We start from the raw sequence: 22,254 nt of genomic DNA, 5'->3' as shown, positions 1-22,254 counted from the left end.
ATCCAAACGGCTGGACTCTAACGGTGTTAAGATCCCGAATTCCTACATGCTTTCAGAGACACAGAAGTTAAAGCCACTGGCACGTCAGTAATCTGCAATATCTTCAAACAAAGCTTTAACCTGTTAAAGTGATGTCATAGCTCTACAGCTCAAGCCACCAGCAATACACACATTGAAGCATGGTTGTATCACATGTGCAATGCCATGAAATCATGATTAGATTTAAAACAGTAAATTGCAGATAGACGAGCCCCGCAAAAGTTAATGTAATATACAGCCTCCTTGAATCTGCACTTACTTTCATTAGTCCAAAAGCATGATGGGAAATATTGGAGAATTTCACCTCCAGTGGTTCCTGCCAACATAAAAAATATAGTATGTAAATACATATGAGCAACCTACAGTGGTGCTGCAAATATCATAAAACAATCGAATTTAACATAAATGCATTAGAAACAAATATATGCCTCCCTCATCCCACAGCAGACTCTAAACCTTGTTAGCTTCACAACTGTTAACATTTCTTCTAGATTATATTTCAAACAGTGTATTATTTTCTTTTAGATTTGTGTTTTAAGCGCTTTAGCAAAATCAAAGGATCTCTCCACCTCCTCTCTCCATTCTGTGTGTGAATGTAACTAGCCCTTTTAATAAAGGAGTTTGATCTCAGAAGCTCTTCCATCAAATGTACAGTCTGGTTCTCTGCCCATCTTTTCCTCTTAAAAGAGACTGGTAGAGACTTCTAGTTGCAGATCCCTTACCTTTGAATAGATACACGAACAATACCATACCCGGTGGTGGGCCTGCGAACCAAGATCACACCAAAAAGTCCTGCAGGACCATTCGGCCAAAGTAGCCGTCCCTTAGGACCAGACTGTCCAGGCAGTAGTGCTTGGTTAAAGTGTGCAGCGATGCCCACACTGCTGCCTGACAAATATCCCCGACTGGAATGCCCTGTGCTAGCGCCGTGGTAGCAGCAGTAGCTCTGGTGGAGTGAGCTTGCAAACCTTCAGGAGGTTGCTTTTTAGCCAGAGCGTAGCACATTTTGATGCACAAGAGTACCCATCGTGAAATGGTCTTCTTCTGCACCGCCTACCCCTTCTTTGCACCCACATATCTCACAAAGAGTTGAAAGTCCACCCGGAAATCTTTGGTACGATCAAGATAGAACACCAACGCTCTTTTTGGGTCCAGACGGTGGAGTCTCTCCTCCTCATGAGAGGGATGTGGGGGTGCATAAAAGGTAGGCAAGGAGATGGACTGTCTGACATGGAAGGGTGTCACTACCTTAGGTAGAAAAGAAGCCCTCGTGCGAAGCACTAATCAGGATGTATGGCAAGGAAAGGTGGCTTAGATGACAGAGCCTGGAGTTCACAAACTCTGCGGGCAGAAGCAATGGCAAATAAAAAGACAGTCTTTATAGTTAAGAGTCCTAGGGGACAGTTGTGAAGCGGTTCAAACGGGGTACACATAAGGTAAGTTAAGACCAGGTTGAGATCCCATTGGGGCATGATGAATGGGATAGGAGGAAAGAGATGTGTGAGGCCTTTAAGAAACCTCCCAACTATGGGAGATTTAAATAAGGAAGTCTGATCAGGTAACCTTAAGAAAGCAGAGATAGCAGAGAGATATCGCTTAAGAGTGCCCATGGGGGAACCCTGCAGAGCAAGGGAAAGAATAAAGATAAGAACTTGAGAGAGAGGAGCAGATAGAGGATCGACAGAATTGTCGATGCACAATGCCACAAATTTCTTCCAACAGCAGGAGTATACAGTTTTGGTTGAGGGACGCCAGGCTGGCAAGATAACGTCACAGACTTCGGGTGGCAAGTCAAAAGACATCAACTGTGGGCGCTCAATCTCCATGCAAAAAGTCGCAGAGTTGACAGTGGAGGACCTTCCCCTGCTGCTGTGACAGAAGATCTTCCCGAAGAGGCAGTCTGATCGGAGGAGCTATGGCATTGTTCAAAAGCTTGGGATACCAGACTCTTCGTGCCCAGTCCGGAGCCACCAGTATTACTTTGCCCGGTCTTGCCTGATCTTCTTCAGAACTCTAGGCAGAAGTGGTATTGACGGTAAGGCATACTGGAGGCCTGAATTCCACTCAAGATGAAAAGCGTCGCCGAGCGAGTGCCGCCTTGGAAACTCCAACGCGCAAAACAGCTGACATTGCGCGTTCTCTACGGAGGTGAACAAGTCTAACCAAGGTTCTCCCCACTGCAGGAAGAGACCTCGCGCCACCATTCGTGGTCGACCATGCATCGAAGGCTGAGTTCGTCTGCTGTGGCATTCAAGGAGTCTGCCAGGTGTTGAACCACCAGGGAAATGCCTTGATGTTTCAGCCAAGTCCAGAGACAAAGGGCCTTTTAACAAAGGGTCCACAACCCCACTCCGCCTTGTTTGTTGCAATACCACATGGGGGTGGTGTTGTCTGTGAACACCTGCACTGCTTTCCCCTTGAGGGAGGGAAGAAATGCTTTCAATGCTAGTTGAATCGCTCGGAGCTCCAGATGACTGATATGGAGCCCGGTTTCCGCCAGAGACCAGATGCCTCTGATCTCTGTCTCTCCCATTTGGCCACCCCATCCCAGGAGTGATGCATCTGTCACGACTGTAAGATCTGGCTGGGGAAAGGAGAGGGATCTGCCACCCAATCCTGATTTGTTAAACACCACTGCAGGTCTTTCGCAGTCCCTTCCGAGATCTGGACCTTGTTGGAGAGATTTCCTTGATGCTGCGTCCACTGGAACTTCAGGTCCCACTGCAGAGCCTGCATATGCCATCTGGCATTTTGAACTAGCAGGATGCAGGAGGCCATGAGGCCCAACAGCCTCAGAGTCATTCTCAACGAAATCCAGGACAGAGGTTGAAACATCGGTATCATAGCCCAAATATCCTGGACTCGCTTTTCGGGAGGATATGCCCAAAACTGCACTGTGTCCAGAACAGCTCTGTTGAAAGGGGGCGTCTGAGAAGGAGTCAGGTGTGACTTTGGCACGTTGATAGTGGACCCCCGCCAATGCAAAAGGTTCGCTGTAGTCTGGAGGTGGTAAGATGACTGTCTGGGGCGAGTTCGCCTTCAACAGCCAATCTTCGAAGACTGGGACCCCTAACCTGCGCAGATGAGCTGCCACCACTACCATCACCTTTGTGAACACCCAAGGGGCACTGGTAAGGCTAAAGGTGAGCACGGTAAACTGAAAGTGCTCGTGACCTACCACGAATCGTAGGTAACGTCTGTAGGCCGGCAAGACGGGAATGTGGAAGTATGTGGCTTGCAAGTCTAACGCTACCAACCAGTCTCTGTGATCCAGGGCAGATAGGACCCGAGCCAATTTCAACATTTTGAACTTCTCCTTTTTTAGGAAGAGACTGAGAGACCAAGGTCTAATATAGGTCGAAGACCTTTGTCCGTTTTGGGAACCAGAAAGTAGCGGGAATAGCAACCACAACCTACTTCTGGCAACGGAACCTCTATAGCTCCTTTGGCCAAAAGGGCTTGGACTTCCTTGCGGAGAAGCGCCATATGATCCTCCGATGTCTGACTGCATGAAGGTGGCATGGCTGGAGGAGATGTCTCAAAGGGGAGGGAGTAGCCCCTTTGGAAAATTTGGAGTACCCACCTGTCCGAGGTAATGGATTGCCATTCGGGCAGGTGATGGCGTATCCTGCCACCTACTAGCTCCTGATTTACCTGCGGACTAGGAAGGCTTGGAGGCTGAAGACTGAAGAGGGAGCGGGGGTGGACTGGGCGACCCGCTGGCTCCCTGATCCCTGGGAACGTGGGATCCCGCGTCCGCGGCCACGCAGGGGCTGTACAGCATGCGGGGGTCGGTGGCCAGGGGGAAAAGGACGCAGTTGGGTACCCCTTCCGAAGCCATGAAAGGGGCGAAAGGTGGACTGCTCGGGTCTAGGTACAGGCGCGAGGCCAAGGGACTGGGCCGTGGCTCTGGAATCCTTAAAGCGCTCAAGTGCCGAGTCCGCCTTGTCTCCGAAGAGACGTGTGCCATCAAAGGTCATGTCCATCAAGGATTGCTGGACATCCCCCGAAAAGCCAGATGTTCTCAGCCAGGCGTGGCGTCTCAATGCCACAGTTGATGCAACCGATCTGCCCAGAGAATCGTATCCAGTCCACAACGAATCATGAACTTAGCTGCATCCCTCCCATCTGTTATGACTTGGGACAGGATGGCCCGGGCCTCCTCCGGAACTGTAGGCACCACTTGTGTAACCGTATCCCAGAGAGTATGGGAATAGTGGCCCAAAAGGCATGCAGTGTTCACAGACCACAGCTCAAGACTGTTGGAAGAAAACAACTTTTTCCCCAAATTATCCAGTTTTTTTGATTCCCTATCCGGGTGTGCGGCAGGGAATGCGCCAGATGATGAAGAAGCCTGGGTGACAAGGCTCTCAGGCGTGGGGTGTTGAGTCAGGAATTTCGGGTCTGAAGGCGCAGGCCGATGGCGGCGGGCAACCGTCCTATTCACAGGAGCCCCTGTGGTGGGTCTGGACCAAGTATCCAAAAAGATGTCTGTCAGTGCTTCATTAAAGGGAAGAAGGGGCTCAGAAGAGGAAGACCCAGGCTGAAGCACATCAGTTAGGATGTTAGGCCTAACCTCCACAGAAGGTAGCTCGAGGTCCAGGACCTCAGCCGCCCTTCTCACCACCATAGAATAAGAAGCATCCCACTCTGTAGCCACGCTAGGGGGAGAGAGCATACAAGTGTCAGGGGAAGTGTCTAGACCACTGGCGTCACCCAAATCGTGTACCCAGGCCGTTTGGGGGTCAAGCTGGTAAAGGGTCCAGCGTCGCCCTCAATTCTCTCCCTTTATCCATACCCACAAGAATAAGGGTATTTGGGCCCAGGGGAGCCCATAGAGAACGGAATCAACGTCAATCGACATTGTTCCGGCTCCGGGTCGTCGGGTATGAGTATGGGATAGACATCGATTGTGGGCCCAACCGACGTCGGAAGCATCGGCGTCTGACCTGATGCCAGGGAAGTTCGCCGTTGCACGAGTGGCGTCGGGATGGATCCGTGATTGGATCTGGAAGGGCCCTCCAAAGCCGAGGCCGAAGCCGACGGCTTTGAAACAGAGGGGACTCCAACAGACTCACCTGTGCCCGAAGGCGGGTCGGCCCACCCAAAAATGAGGCGCATGGCCTCGTAAAATTCTTTAAGTTTGGCAGGGGTGGATCTGGCTCCCGGGAAGTCGGGGAAACGCGGAGCCGACCCAGAAGAAGGCTCATTGACAGAGTCCTACAGCGTCGACAATCTTCCCACGTTGTATCATACGATCGACGGGGTGATGTCAAAGAACAATTGTCCTTCTTCGACGACTTCTTTTTGTGACCCGAATGTCCTGATGACTTGGAGGACGAAGAGTGGTGGTGACTCCGCGGCCAGTCTCGAGACCTTCCTCTCGAACGGGACCGTGAGCGCCGTGGAGTTGAGTGTCTGGCCGCCATGTAGGGACCGCTCCCTCAACGCCTTCGGGTTCATGGCCCGACAGTTGGAGCACGACTTCGGCTCGTGATCGCTCTCCAGACACCAGAGACACACGAGGTGCGGATCCGTCACCGACATAGTTTGTTGACAGGAGTCGCAGGGCTTAAATCCGGTCTTGCGGGACATCTCTCGATACATCCACAAACTCGTCAAAAATTAGACAAAAAAGTTCATGTAGTAAAAAAATGACTGATGTAGCTCTTCTCTGGATCTGTGCGTAGGGTGGCACGGTAAGAAACGAACTGACGTCAGCACGCGGGGTGGTGCCTATATACGACGCGACATCATCACGGCGAGCGCGACGCCCGCGGAGTCAACCGACGCCACCTGACGGCGCGCAGAGGTACTGCTCGAAGAAAAATCGCCAGATCCAGTCTGATGCCTGGGGAAGTTCAAAGGTAAGGAATCTGCAACTAGAAGTCTCTATCAGATACATGTCACACTGAGGGCAAGAAGCAAGTTTGATGGAGCATAAACTTCTCTTGAATCAAGCTTACATACACAATAGAAAATCTTTCACCAAAAATAATAGTTTGTAAACAAAAATGGTGTCGGGATGCAAAGTGCAACTCCCCATTTTAGTAATATGTTCTGGTCTTAAGACCATATTCTGGAACTCTTGAATGAGGTCTCTTTAGAGGCCTAGGTTTGTGAAAACTCAGTGGACCGACCAGAGCCATCCCATACAACTTCCTAGGGATTTCTACCACAGCTAAGCTGCAGGGTTGGGCTGTAAAGTGACAACTATGACATACTATTGAGATCTGCTGATAAATGCACCATGGGACAAAATCATACGATATCCTGTTGCATGAAATCCATATAATCATTGGCATAGACTAAAGGGGTGAGTTCTGGTATGCAAGTATTCCTGAAAACATCAGATGAGTCTTAATGCTATATAATCCTCTTCTCTAGAGCTATGTGCTATTGCCTCACCTAGATTTCCCCTTAAAATATATATTCTTCTTCTAAGGATTAAGGGCCAGATGTAGCAAAGGGTTTTTCACATTCTGTGTCAATGGGAAAATGTGTTCGTACATATGGCCCTAAGTGTCTAATCCTGAAGCACTTTCCTAGTTTAACTTGACCTATCTCAAATTTAATTAAGTTCATGAATAGCCCTCTGCGGTTACGGCTGACTGGATAACACTGAGTACTGTCAGCAAATTTATTTACTGCCTGATGTTTTAGAACTTCTTTTGCAAACAGCCATTTTGATCTAATACATGGGTACTCACAAATATTTTCCCAGGGGCCAAACATTTTCCTCTGTTATGTGAGGGAGGGCTTCATTGATGCCAGTGGGGTGTGGTAAGGCTGGGGAGGGGTTGTCAGTAAGGTGGGTGTAGGGGAAGCAAAGTATATACATCTAGTTGTTGAATTACACAATATGAAACAAAAAACCTGTGATTAATCCCAGCTTCCCCACTTTACCAAACTGTGTGATCCTAGGCAATTCTTTCATTTGACTTTCCCACGTTTTCTTCATTATCACATATGTGGACCTTGAAATACACAATTTCAGGATGCGTGTTGTACAAACCCTCTCATGTGTTTGATTTAATAATCTATATATTTTTCATGTGTGATAGCAACCCAGATCACCCAAAGAGTGCACATAACAACTAACTTGCCTCTTTAGTTCACTATTGACACTGTGCCAGGGTGGAGGGAAGAATCAATATTTCTAAATTCTTGTTTGAAAACTATCACTTTTAAAATAATTCTTCTCAAAGCACTGGTATAATCTGATGCACTAAAGTGCAAAGGTAGTACATGAAAATTAAAAACACTTTTTGAATTTGAAGAAACTATCATATTTTTACACTTTTGCTGCATGATGTCTTTAAACATGAAGGTGCTCCTAAAGTTAAGTGGTGCATGACTCAAAAGTTATTTCCTTTTTTAACTCTGATTAACTTTAAATGCATTCTTGTATGTTTAATTTAACATCTTTTCATTGTTAGCATTGGTCTAGTAAACAGCTGAGTGCTGCTGTTCTCCGGGAGGCAGCATGTAAAGGTCAAGAGGGCCGCATGTGGCCCCGGGGCCAAACTTTGAGTATCAATGTAATAAGTGCAGTTGGCGTGATTTCTAGTGCTTGGGTGTGGAGGAAAATATGGCTTCAATCAAATATTGGCCAAACCAAAGTAGGGTTTTTAAACTTCTGTACGTTTTGGAGAAAGATAAACAATAGATCCTCAGTTTTTAAAATGAGAATTGTACAGCCCAGATACCTTGTAATTGGAACTGTCACTAATACTCAAGCAAATATCTTTTTTGAACTCCACAGACTATAGAATGGAACCATAGAAACATTACTATATATTGAGTGTCCTTGTGAAGGCAGCTGCAAAATTTGTTCTATTGCTGAAACAGTATGGCTGATGAGAAATCCACTCAGCGAGTTACTGAAATTTTGCATAATTAATTCAGGACACTCCTGCCACAAGGAGACCATTTTATTCCGAACCCTTATTGTTGAGAACAAATGCGTCTAGGAGCGCAGGTGAAATTATATGATTTTTTCAGTCAAATGACAAAATATTTTGGGGTATGAGTCAATATATATGAGTAACAAGGGTATATGTTGAAATGGAGTAACAGTCAAAACTATATTATGGCCCATATCTACAAAGAGTTTGCATCGGGCTTGCATTACTATTTTTGATGCAGCCCAACGCTAAATCCTTTTTGGTATTTACAAAGCCACTCAAATGTGGACATGCATGTCTTTGTAGGAAAAAGTAATGGAAGGCAGTGCATTGTGCTGCCTTGTGTTACTTTGTGTCAGGTAAGCTTTCCAAACAGTCTTAAATATATCAGATATATATTCAAGGGATACAGTTCCAAAGAAACATTTGAATACCCAGTGGGCTTCGCATGGCTTCTGATGCAAACCCATATTTACAAAGAGGTGTAGACACAGGTTAGAGTCAAAATGGTGTGTCTGGCTGAAGCTGACGTAACCAGGAGAAATGTCTTTATTTCTCCTCGTTATTTCCTCTTTGCATTTGTGCTGCTTTTTGCAACATACTACAAAGAGGAAGTAGCCTCAAAAGATAGTTTTTGTGCAGAGAGGTCATTCATCCTGCAAAAAACAACCCTCACCACAATGCAGACACCCTTGCACTGTAGCACAAGGGTACCTGCGTTGGTGCTGGGCAGTACAAAGTGCATGGAGAGAGCATTTCTTTGAAGATATGGCACAGGCTCTCTTTAAGTGATGCAACACAGCAACTTTGTTTGCTGAGCTCTGTTGAGCCACATGTTGGTCAATATGCCCATAGGTACTGCTGTGACTTACAAAATGTACACACCTGAAATATAATTTATATGAACATTGTGATATTTTTGAATACATTTAAATGTGCCGATGTCCTCTGTGTGTCGGTTACCATGAGATTTTCAGTTTCTCATTATGAATTGCAGTAATTCTGAATTTATTCAGGTTAAATCACACCCGAGTATAAATGGCAAGGGAACCCCCATTCTCAAGAGACTGCTACACAGGAAGCAGATCTGACATGCATCATCATTGTTGCAACGGACAAGAAGTTATCTAAGAAAAAAAAAAAACAACTACGCAAAAAAACCAAAATGCATTATATTAGTTTGTGCATTCAAACACATGATAAAGTGAAGAAACAAGGAAAGTGCATTATATCTCTAAACTGATCGTCCTACAACATCTATGCACAAAGCTCAGTACTACAGAAAGTGGGAGGACGGATGCAAGATTAATAAATCCTAGCGCATGCACAACTGAACATGGCTGTAGTCACAAATGACAATTCAATGGCCTAGCACAGCCAGGCAAATGGTATGTCCCGGAGGAAAACTACAGGGGGACCAAAACAGTGCCCCATCAAAGAGGTGAGTACACAAGAGAAAAAGAAAGAATCCTAGTGGTCGCATTTGAGATGTACAATAGTTGAGGACACTTCACACACATTGATAAAGAGAGTCTTAAATATATCAGATACGGAGTCAAGGGATACAGTTCCCAGTGCTGTCACATTCATGAGGATGTCAGAGATCCGACGCAGCAGAATGATCCTGGACATTTGTGACAACACATCCTCACTGGGGTGTGTATAGGGATTGAACTAAGAGCTTAGAGGCCCAGATTAATGGATATCAAGATGGGAAGGTGCAATGTTCATGTATATATAGCTGAACGATAGGTCAAATAGTTCAAGATGAAAGACAGACTTAGAGAAAGGATCGGTGTCCATTTGAACAATGGAATGCTTTTAGAAGGAAACTGTGCTAATTTGCAATGGGATCCCCCTGCAGAAGAATATTCCAGAAAGAGAGCCTGCACTTTAAAGGTGCTGTTTTGCAACCATAAGTCTTTCCAAAAGAGCTTATACACTTAGGAAGATTGTGTTTTTGAATCTATGTCTGTACATTGCCCCACACTACAGACCAGGGAGGTCTGGAACCTCCTGGTATCTCTGGGGTCTGGCACCCTTATTGTGTGGTACATATACAAAAAGATAACCCGACTGGAGTTAATGGTAGAAATTCTACTCCTAAAGGACATTTTCGTTAATTATATTTAGGTCACAATATTTATGTCAGATGATATTCCGGTAAACGATATTCTGACATATGTTCGTTATCTGAGGACGAACGACTGTATTGTTGTGAAGGGGCTGGCTAAATATTGACAGTATCAAAGCTGTATTAGACGGCAGTACTTTATTCCCCATCAGTTCCCTGTGGCCAAAAATATTGATTAAAAAGGCAAGAAATGCTAGCATGCTAGTTTTACAGCAAGGAGAATGTCAACTGAAACACACCAATTTACCAAAGACACCGTATTTTGTCAGCTCCATTCCCTGCAATCTTAAAAAGTGCAAATCAACGTCCACATTAGTGAAATGTAAAGGTAATTAAGGGAGGAAAACACAGAAAACACAACTACATAGGCAATCACAAAATAACTTTCTCCTTAATTACTGACATGGGATTGAGATAATTATTCTTCCCTCAATGGTCTGTGCTGTTACTTTACTCGTTCCGTCTCATACAGAAAATCCACATAGGATCCTTTTAGGGCTTCCTGAGCAGTACGTTCAATGCTTGGAAAAGCAGTAAAATTCAGCAGCGTGTTTGTGTCTGGTGCGCAGATGGGTAGGTATGTTTCCCAGGTGCTGAAGTCCCTTTGGTGGCTCCCACTGGCACACTGGTGGAACTAAGGATTTTTTTTGCATGGCAGAAAAAGAGCACATAAAAGCCATTTGATCTTGCCAATTTTCCTTGGGGATCTGGCCCTCCACATTCAGTTTTCTACTGAAATCCAGCAAGACCTTTAAAGAATGCAGTGACTGGCTCCTGCTCACTAAACCTGAAAATCTGTGCCAAAACATATTGAAAATGTAGATTTTCCTAATAATTTATGACGGAAAGTCTTAATTTTATTAAAGACACGGAGGCGAATATTATGCGTTCTTTTCTTACTTTATTTCAAATAGCAGCAGTCAAGAAACTACAACTCCCAAGAGGGTTAGTAACAGACTAACCAATGGGAGTAAAAACAAGAAGTAATGATGGACCAATCAGCTGAGGCCATAACCATAGAGTGTACACTTGACTGCAAGCAGCCCTCTTTTCTTGAACGAGCAAGTCAAAGAGAATCATAAAACAAAGGGTAAATGAGTCCCACAATCGCGAAAGCCAAGGAAACGGAACAAACTTCTTGAACCACAGCAATAAACTGGGAGTACAATGGTAAAGGAAGATGATCTTGAGAGGGTTGTGATGACACGACTCGTGGGTTCTTCTTGCAAGATGCGGTGATGGCGCCAGCAGCGTTATCCGGAAGCTGGAGGTAATGCAGGAGTCGCTGGGAGGGAAAGAGAAAGTACATATTAAAAAGTACAGTGGTGGGATAATATTCGCCTCCGTGTCTTTAATAAAATTAAGACTTTCCGTCATAAATTACTAGGAAAATCTACATTTTATGACAAGACCGGAGGCTCTATTATGCGAGTTTAAAGCATATCAATAACTACTGAAGAAGCAGTTCTAACAGGTTTACAATAGAAAGTTTTGAAAACATTATCATTAGACCAATCTGCCGACCTGAGAATGTCCTCCAAACTAGATCCCAAAGCGAACGCTTTAGAGGCCATGGCTCCCCTGGAGGAACGGGCTCCAAAAACAGAAATGTCAATTCCCGCTAGGGACATAATCAATTTGACCCAACGAGCCAGGGTTGCGGAAGTCACCGGATTGTGAGGTTTGCGAAAGGAAATCAAAAGTTGGTTAGAGGAGGACGTTCTCAGGTTACCAGTTCTTTTTTCGTATTCTTTTAAACAAAGACCCACACATAATTTTGGTTTATCGGGGAAAAAGGGATAGAACACCGAATGTAAATTAGTTTTGGTGCATTTGGCAATGTGAAATAAAACACCTGATGGTAGAAAATGGCGGGCAGAGACATCTAGGGACTTAACGTCGGAAACTCTTTTGATAGAAATTAGGCATAGGAGCATAGTGAGTTTGGCAGACAGCATTTTTAAGGAAAGGCTCGGATTGTCTGGCCAAGAAAGTAGAAGATTCAGAACCACTGAAACATCCCAAACATGGGAGTATTTGGCAGTAGGAGGTTTAGAGAGTTTGACTCCTTTTATAAGGCGACAAATTAAGGGATGGATCCCGACAGGATTGCCATCGATATTAGAATGGTTCATAGAAATAGCGGATCTGTAAAGATTGATTGTACGATATGATTTACCCAGACCCGCCTGGGCCGCTAAGAAATTAATAATTAGGTTTAAATCTGCTGAAAAGGGATCGGCACATTTTCCCACACACCAGCTTGACCAAAGAGACCAAGCTGATCTGTAGGCTCGCCTTGTGCCAGGCGCCCATGCATTGTTGATGAGCTCTGAAGCTTCTGACGAAATAGGGAAGGACCGCTGGGTAGGCCGGAAATGTGCCAGGCTGATAGGACTAACGATTTGTTGAGAATCAGATTGTGGGGCCGCCCGAGAGGGTCTAGGAGGAGAGACGGAAATGAGGGGAGTAAGATTGGAAAATCTGCCGTGAGTTCGAGGAGGGGTGGAAACCAAACTTGAGATTGCCAAAAGGGGACTATCAGGACAAGGGACGTCATTTGACGCCTGACTTGATTTAATACTCTGTTGATTAGAATAAAAGGAGGGAAAGTATAATTGAGGGTGTTGGACCAATCCTGTAGAAAGGCGTCTGTAGTTAAGGCCAACGGGTCCGGACGCCAACTGAAGAAACGAGGAAGTTGAGAGTTGAGTCTGGATGCAAAGAGATCCACCTGAAAGGGGCCCCATTTCCTTTCTATTTGGCGAAAGACAGAATGGTGTAATTTCCAATCGCTGGAATCTGAGATATGTCGGGAATGCCAATCTGCATTGGAGTTCAGAGAGCCTGGGAGATACTCTGCAAGAAGAGAAAATTTGTGGGACAGACAAAACTCCCAGAGGCTCTTGGCCAGAAGAGCAAGGGGTCTGGACCTGGTGCTTCCTAGATGGTTTATGTAACGAACTGCGGATAAGTTGTCCATGCGGAGCAGAATGGAGCAACTTGCTCTGTTTTTCGTAAAACTTCTGATCGCACAGGAGCCTGCAAGAAGCTCTAAACAATTTATGTGCAATCTGGACTCCTCTGCGGACCATATACCGCCAGTCGATATCGAACCACAACGGGCGCCCCAACCCGTGAGACTTGCATCTGATTCTAACACAAGATCGGGCACAGAGGGGAAGATGGATCTGCCGTTCCAGGCCTCTAAATGGGATATCCACCATTGGATTTCGAGTTGAGATTCTTGGTCTAGAGACACGAGGTCAGAGAAAGCCAAACCTCGACGAAGATGTAGAATCTTGAGGCGCTGAAGGGCGCGGTAATGAAGAGGTCCTGGGAAGATGGCCTGGATGGAAGAAGAAAGAAGGCTGACGACTCTTGCTAGAGTTCTGAGGGAAATAGAGTCTTTTTGGAGAGTTAAAACCAACTCTCTTTTGATTGCGGAAACCTTGGCCCGGGGAAGAAACAGAGAAGCCGAAACCGAATCTATTTGGAAGCCTAGAAACTATTTGTTGTGAAGGAACCACCACAGATTTTTCGTGATTTATGAGGAAGCCGAGCTCTGCTAGGAGAGTAGATGTTATCTGAAGCTGAGACAGAAGAGAGGATTTGGTTTGATGCATAATTAGAATATCGTCGAGATAGATAATGAGTCTGAAGCCCAGAGATCGAAGATAGGATACAACCGGTTTTAAGAGCTTGGTGAAACACCACGGAGCTGACGAAAGGCCGAAAGGAAGGGAGGAAAAATGATACGTTTTTGAATTCCAAAGAAATTGCAAATATTTTCTGTGAGAAGGATGGATCGGGATGGTCAGGTATGCATCTTGAAGGTCTAGTCTGACTAGCCAATCGCCTTGGAGTAAAATATCCCTGAGATGGATAATAGTCTCCATCTTGAAGTGTCGATAGACGACGAACTGGTTGAAGGATTTTAGATTGATTACTGGTCTTAGTTTTTTGTTCTTTTTGTGGACGAGAAAAATAGAGCTGATGAAACCGGAAGAATCCGGGATGCAACTTTGGATGGCATCTTTTTCTAGCAATGATTGGATTTCCGAAGAAATTAGAGCTGACATTTCGAGAGAGAACCATGGAAAAAGAGGGGGACCTGATTGGTAAGGGGGAGAGAGAAGTTCGATGCGATAACCCTGGATAGTGGAAAGCACCTATGGGTCTGAAGAAATTGACTTCCACTTTTGAAGGAAGAATCGAAGACGACCTCCCACGGGAGGGCCAGAACATTGGCTTACCTGGGGTATTGGCCGATCTGGAGATGCGCTGGCCGCGATTGCGGAAACCCCTAGATCTTTGAGGGTAGAAGTGGGGTTTAAACTCTTGGTTGTAGTAATAGGAGGGGTTGGAATATCCTCTGGAGCCTTGGTTTCTATATTGGCGGCCGGTAAAGCGACTCCTACCGGCCTGGGAAAAAACACGCTGGTTGAAGACCTTCTTTAGAGATTGTTGGGCTTTGTCGATAGATGAAAACGTGGAGACGAAACGACTAAGGTCCTTGATGAACGAGTTTTCAAAGAGTTTACCATCGGCCTGAATGCCGGGATCTCTGGTAGCCAGATTAGCCAGCTTAGGATCCATTCGGAGAAGGAGACCCTTACGTCTCTCGTGGATGATGGCAGAATTAGCATTGCCCAACAGACAAAAAGTTCTTTGGGTCCAAAGAGAAAGGTCCAAAGGATCGATAGGAGAATCCTCCAATCTAGCCGACTCGGCTAAGTCAAGTATTCTTGCTAGAGGGCCGACCACGTCGAGGAGTTTGTCTTGGCACGTGGTCCAAGCTTTGTCTACCCCTTTACGGGGATCTTTTCCATATTTTGTAAAGAAAGTGATGAGGGACTCATCAATGGCTGGGGTTACAGTAATGTTAGAGTGCAAAGATGGTCTAGGGCATTCAGATTTGGGTTTGGAGCGTGTCTGTTTGTCTAAAGGAAGACGCAGGCGGGAAGAAATATATTCCGCTACGTGATCCAAAGGAAACCACTCCGTGGAATTGGGGTGATGAATGAGGGATGGGTCGAACATGGGAACACCTTCCGCGTCAACAACACTGGTAGAGGGGTCACTAGAGGTAAATTTGATACGTTTGGTGGGAGGAGGAGAAGGGGAAAACGTATCATCAGGATTGTCTGACAACGATAATTCGTCCATGCCCTCTTCATCTGTGTCCAAAACCTTTGCAATAACAATCTTTTTTGGCGCTGGGATATTTTTTGATTTTGTTTTACATTTTGCATGAGAGGTCGGCTTTTTGATAGAGTTCCCCTCCTTACAAGGAGGCCTGGGAGGAACCAAGTCCTCAGTCTGGTGTGAGGCAAGCTCACTCTCTGTATGTGCGCCTTTTGTTGTTTTAAAAGAAGAGCTTATTTTGCGTTTTCTGCCTTCCCCCGCAGAATGGGCCATAGGTTTGGACATCATGGACATTACTGAACTCTCAATGTTCTTTGACATTGTAATCATAGATGCCTTTAAGGCATTTTTTACTGAGGATTGTATACATTTGTTTAGATCCTGTTTAAAGGATTCCTCGTTTTCCTCAGAATCAGAGCTGAGAGATGAAATATCAGGGTTCATAGTTATTTGGTAAAAATGACAATGACTGAGCAAATTAGTTGGAAATAGTTGAAAAAATGCCTCGAGAAAAACGAGGGAAGCAAGGGGTTAATAAAAGAGCAACACGCTCTATGGAGTTTGTAAAGCTCCTCCCTTGGGGCGGGACCGAGAGGGAGGGCCAGAATTCGGACGACGCGTCGGGAGAAAGGAGACCGGACTGCCCGGGAATTGGCACGGAGCCGGCGTTCAGATAGAGCTGCTTCGGCAGCCGACGAGCGCACAGGAAACCAGAATGCCTCGTCTGTCAGGCGCGCGTAGCGGAATGCGCTGACAGAACGAGGCGAACCGTCTAGAAGAACGCGCAACGGTTAGCGCGCGCGACAGAGAAAACAACGGTAACACGAAGGAGAGGGGGGGGGGTCAGGGAAAAGGATTAAATGTTACGAAGCCGCCGAGAAGGCGACACTATGCCAAAACGGGAAAACAACGTATATATAAAACGATATTCTTACTGGAATCATAAAATAGACAAATAAATATACGGAAGACCAAAAGAGTGTACTTATCTTGACTGCGAGCAGCAAGAAAAGAGGGCTGCTTGCAGTCAAGTGTACACTCTATGGTTATGGCCTCAGCTGATTGGTCCATCATTACTTCTTGTTTTTACTCCCATTGGTTAGTCTGTTACTAACCCTCTTGGGAGTTGTAGTTTCTTGACTGCTGCTATTTGAAATAAAGTAAGAAAAGAACGCATAATAGAGCCTCCGGTCTTGTCATAAAATAAAAAATTCTGAAACAGAAGTAATGCTCTTTCCTCAGTAATCTGAATGTACATTCAATTTCCCACCCCAGGGCTATGAGGCCACAAACTGTGCAAGTGCTCAATGAAACTTTATGCCGTACAGCAACACAACACAGAATCGAAAGTTATCTTCAGTGGACAGTGCATGGGCCTCTAAACCTGCAAACAAACATCTCCATTCAAAGCACCGAAGATCCCTTGATTAGAACATTGCTGACATACATATGATCTCTGCTTTCTGATCTCTTCAATGATTTGCAAGAAAACAGAAGATTCTGTTTCAAAATCTTGCACGATGCACGGTGTCGTTTGGAAATAAGGTAGCATTTTTTTGTCGGCAGGAATGTAGTCCCTCGGAAGCCACCTATAACACTGTGTTCAGCTTTGGTCCTACTTGGGCTAGACCAACAATTAAAATGGATCGTAGGTCATCCTAAACCCAAACTTGTTTTGATATCCCCTTCCACTGGACAGCAGATGGATAAAACACCTAAAATGATTCCTAGTAATTTTTTAAGCATATGATAGGTGGATTGAAGGACTGTTGTTCTGTTTGTGGCAATAGTCCAATGTAAAGCTTTTGAGCCCAGTACACCTGGTTAAGTGACAAATGTATGTTTCATAAATCCTGTAGCATAACATGAAACGGAAGAGGAGGAAATAAGAGTACCAAAGGAGATAAGTAAATACAGTAGGCTCAAATTAAATGTAGAAATAATCCCAAAGAGTAAAAACAATGTGTGATGATATTGACTACTTCTATGATTGACACTATATTGTCAGTGGTGTTGTTATTGTTATTTTATTTCTTGTGTTAATTGTTATAAATTTGCTTACTACTAATATTACACAGTGGCCTTAACAGAAAATATAATTCACAAGTGTCAAGTGCATTTAGTACTAAAAAGGGGTTGCCTAATTTTCCATGTACCAGTTGTTGAAAGAATGCTATGCAGTATTCTTTAATTGTAGTCACTGTGACACATAGCTTAAAACGTCTATCTGAAACTATCCCAAATGAGGTATGAAGGAAAAGTTTTGATTGCAACATATGGCCTTCAAATGAAGCTTGTAATTTCTTAAAGCCTATATCGAGATGGAGCCTGGCAGTGTTTTTCACTTACTGTATACCTAATGTCAACCAATAGTATATCTTTACCTTGTCTCCTCTTCAGTGTCTGCTTTGCCTATCTATAGTGACACAGAATTCCACGCTGGATTCAAAGTCCCTGATGGGAATTAGAATTGGGTTGCCAGCAGCCTTACTTACCATATTTTCTGGATCTGGAATAGTCACTCCATTAAAGAACTGATTGGTGCTGAAGGCCTGCTGATGCCTCGGGATCAGATCTCCTTGAAATGACAGAAATGGATGTTAGCATAATAAATATATATATTTTTTTCATTAACAACACTTTTTATTGTTTTTTTTCGTTTGTTTTTCGCAATAGACAGTAAACCATTGATTACAGAAACAATTCCACACTTCAGATGTTGATGAAGTCTACAAAACCCCATGATTACAAAGCCCTTTCTTCCTAGTAAGGCAGTCCAGCAATAATCCCCACTCCCCCTCTGCAATGCACGTATTTCATTGTCCAAAGACCACTCCTGAGCAGGAGTGGTTCAAGGCATATTCCCCAGTGACACGTCCTGTTCTCACCATATCCTACCGTGTTTGTATGGACAACCCCGTGCCATGTATATGGGATGCTCCAACCCCAGACGGGTGCCCAATCCCTTCTTCCAACCCTCCAGAGATGGTGCTTCTACCCCCTGCCATGCTCTTGTGATGTCCTGTTTGGCAACTAATCTGAGCCACAGCAGGTTCGTCTTATACCTATCAGTACCTAAGGCATCAATAAATACTACTCTTTGTTCAATATAATAGGATCTATGTGAATAAACCTGATGTTGCACAGCATTCAAGAGACTTTGACAATCCTGCATTTATGGGGCTTTTCACAGAGGCATTTTGGAGTATGTAAAGTAGTACACATGCAGTACTCTTTCAAGTACCCCTTAAATGTCTTTGTGGATTCACCCCAAAACATCTAAAATGGAAATAAAATGAGAATGTTCAGTGAAAATCATTTATAATCACTACAAACAGAAGTCACTGTGCCTTCTTTCCACTTTTACTAATAGGGAGTGGGATGTTTTGAAGCCGATTCACAAAGGCATGAAAGACTACATAAAAAGTACTTTTTGAGTGCTTCTTCCCCTATGCACCAATATTTTTGTGCGCTGGCCCCCAAGAGATGGTTTTATTGAAATAGGTTTTTAATGTGCAAAACTGCAATGAACTATTCCAACTAAGGAATTTACGGAATGGGCTTGAGACTATTTTGAAATGCAATAATACCGAGTTAAAACACAAAAAAGTGGAAAGTATCATGAGATAATTGCCCACTACCCAAGGCATGCATCTATTTTTTTTCAAAAGTGAGTACAGAATGGGACGTACATTATTTGACTAGAACATGCCCAATGAGAACAATAGGGGTTAAAAAAATATCTCCTGAATCAAGATTAAACTAGTCCCAGGAGCTGTGCGATTTTGCCTAATGTATGTGCAAAGCGAAGTCAGGAAACACACATTTGCTTGTGACAACATAAAGAGTAGCTTTGGAAGACTTAAGAAGCAGAACCAGTCATGGGAACTGCATTCTGATTCATTGATTATTACATTACAATCTTCAGAGCTGTGAAAAGCACCTTTTATAGTAAATAGTGCACTTTTTCTAAGTAACCTGATTGGCCGGCACAGCCTAAACAATCCAATAATCAGGGGTTCTCAACCTTTTGACTTCTGTGGACCCCAACTTTATCATTACTGGAACCTGGGACCCCCCACTGAGTCATTACTGGAAGCCGGGGAACCCGACTTAAATGTTGTTGATGATTTGAACCGCAAAACAATACACAAACAATACAGAAACAAGCATTTCATCAAACACATGCACAAATGATAAAACATTTTATTTAATGTCCAAACAAATATAAATAAAAAATAAATGAAAATGTTAATGTTAAATTCAATTAAAGCCAGACATCGTCCATGTTATATTCTGTTTGATGCATCTGCACTCTGCCCATGAATCAATCTGAGAATACTAATTTAATTTTTAGCCTACAATTTCAAATTCCTTGACATTTACAGTACGTTAAAATGTTCAATTGTACAGTTAGCCACTTTATTTATATTCAGTTTATTTATCTGATAATGTTATTTAAAATTCTAAGCAGCCACGGACCCACTGAGGAGGCTTTGCGGACCCCCTGTGGTCCCTTGACCACAGGTTTGGGACCACTGCATTACATGTTCCCGTGCTAACATCAGGCTGTTTGTGTTGTTTTATCTTATTCAATTGAAAATGTGATAATGTCAGGAGGATTGAGTGGTCTTAGAAATAAGAATCTTCTAAACTTGAGTACTTTGTTTTTCAAGGACTTGAACTATGCACATCTTTTGCATGATCCAAAAGGGAAAACAGTATATAGTGTTTGTAGAATTTGTCAGGCACATTTATCTTTGTGTTGTGTGTAAGGAGACTATATATACTGTGAGTTACTGCAGGAAGGCAAGAGGATGGCTGAGTGTTACAATAAAATTATACTACTTGCTTATGGAAGTGACAATGGAGTGGTCTAGGACAGGTAATGCAAATGATGTTGGCACCCACAAAAGAGCGAATGCATCATAAATGTTTGCTGCTTCAGAAAGGTTGAAGTGTTTGCTCCAATTTCTCTCTGCTTATAACTGGCCCCTATCCAGACCACAGGCAAAAGATACGTGCCCAAATGGCTCCTGTGTGCCCCTCCTGCATCTAGCAAGAAAGCTTTGGTGTCAGATTAATATTCATTTAACGAAGGAAAAGCATTCAAAGTTCTGAAAAACCTTGTTACTGCTTAACCTTATGCCACTAGTTCTCCTTTTTCAGGTTCCACTTGTATTCCCGAGCACATCTTGCACTATGTGAAACCTAGACATTTACAAAACTCTACGTACACTTTGCAGAAGTATCAAACATCTCAGACAACTGAGCATGCATTTACTAATTTACATAGCACCTTTAATCAAAAGAAATGATATTGTCAAGTGCATCCTAGCACCCATAACCATCACGCACTGGCAAAGCCAACAGATGTGGCAAAGTGTGCCCACACATTTCGACACAGGCATTCACAAATGCTGTTTACATGCGCTGCACGCACAAATGTTTTTCACAATAAACCCTGCACTACTGACTTTTCAAGATTGCAGGCGGGACAAAGATGTGAATGGAACAATGGATTTGTGAGTGTACTTTGTACAATATGTAAAATAGAACCCAAACAAGTCCAGTGGAGCCACTACCTAGAAGACAGAATGATACTCCAGTCGACAGTATGAATCAGAGAAAGGAATACTGCTTTGAGTGGAGCAAAGCCCACTTTATGAATATTGTACACTGCTGGCAATAATATATCTTGGCAGACAGCTTCATTGTCAAGCCTGACCTAAAAATGGAGGCCTAGACTTACACAAACGTGATGCAAAATGGTGCAATGAATTGAATTTGGATTTACTGCCCATCACTAATAAACATTAGTTACAATCTAACACTGTTTATTACCTATTACAACAATATTATAATGTGGAATGTTACAGAATGTATCCCTTATTGAAAAATAATTCTACACATATTTAATTATGGTCTGGTGTCCATAACAAAACAAATGGTGTAAAGAGTCAGGCATGGTTCAAGATTGCATATTTTATAAAATGGTACAAACAGTCAAGCAAGGTCTTGTGCCAGTAAGAAAAAAGAAAAGTAAGGCACAGTGTAGAGCGTATAGTTAAACAGGGTGAAAAAAATAGTCCAGCACGCACAGGGTAGCACCTGTAGCGAGTAATGATATAAATAGTCACAGGTTGTAAGCAATCATAATTAAAAATGATATAAACAGTCAGGCACAGTCTCCCAGCCATATTAATAAAGATATAGTCCACCTTAGTCTAGTCTAAATAATTTAAATATTATATAAATATTGAAGAACTTGTCCAGAGCCACAAAATGATACACATTTTCAAGCACACTCAGAAATGTTAGAAATGCCTTGGGGAAATGTATGGCCCCATGTTTTAAACGTCACATATAATTATGTCATATCACCTATAATTTTAGAACAGTCTACTACGTATTTATTCAATGATACGCGCACCAGGGCATAACTGGGCATGCATAACTACACAATGGTATGTAAGACCAGACACGGACACCTATAAAATGCTTAAGCTTAGAATGCCAACCAGGAGTCTCATTTGACCCCCTTGTCTCTCCGGATCTTATGTTTTCTTCTATCTGATCTCCTATAAACTTGTTCCATATCTCAACCTGCCTTAACTACTTCACCTACCTATATCATTGGCATTATCCAGGTTAGGTTATGCAGTGGCTTCTAGCTGGATCTGACTACATTCTTGACAAAGTTTATATTGGCTGCAGGAGTAAAAACATAGGCCCATATTTATACTTTTTTAGCGCCGCATTTGCGCCACTTTTTGACGCAAAAACGGCGCAAATTTACAAAATAAAATTTTATTTTGTAAGTTGGCGCCGTTATTGCGTCAAAAAGCGGCGCAAAACCGGCTCTAAAAAAGTATAAATATGGGCCATACTATCTTTAATATCCGATGCACAGTACAATGTGCCTTTCATGACACTCAAACTCCTTTTCCAAGCAACAAGATCCAGGCATACAAACATAGTCCTTTGTTCCACTCAGCCATCACCAGAGCATCTGTCACGTGAATG

General features: G+C 43.7%; 1 protein-coding gene across 1 annotated transcript in view; it reads right to left on the bottom strand.

The window, feature by feature from the left end:
• The window catches only part of CDKL1 (cyclin dependent kinase like 1), a 259,570-nt gene that overhangs the window by 30,156 nt on the left and 207,160 nt on the right, over positions 1-22,254 (bottom strand). The window contains exons 7-8 of the mRNA XM_069208689.1: positions 17,724-17,806; positions 299-355 (exon numbers count right to left, since the gene is read on the bottom strand). Of these exons, the coding sequence (XP_069064790.1) occupies positions 299-355; positions 17,724-17,806 (140 nt within the window). The remainder of the gene's footprint in view (positions 1-298; positions 356-17,723; positions 17,807-22,254) is intronic.

The sequence above is a fragment of the Pleurodeles waltl genome, chromosome 9, assembly GCF_031143425.1.
Source record: "Pleurodeles waltl isolate 20211129_DDA chromosome 9, aPleWal1.hap1.20221129, whole genome shotgun sequence".
NCBI lineage: Eukaryota > Metazoa > Chordata > Amphibia > Caudata > Salamandridae > Pleurodeles > Pleurodeles waltl.
This window is presented reverse-complemented; position numbering and strand designations above follow the sequence as displayed.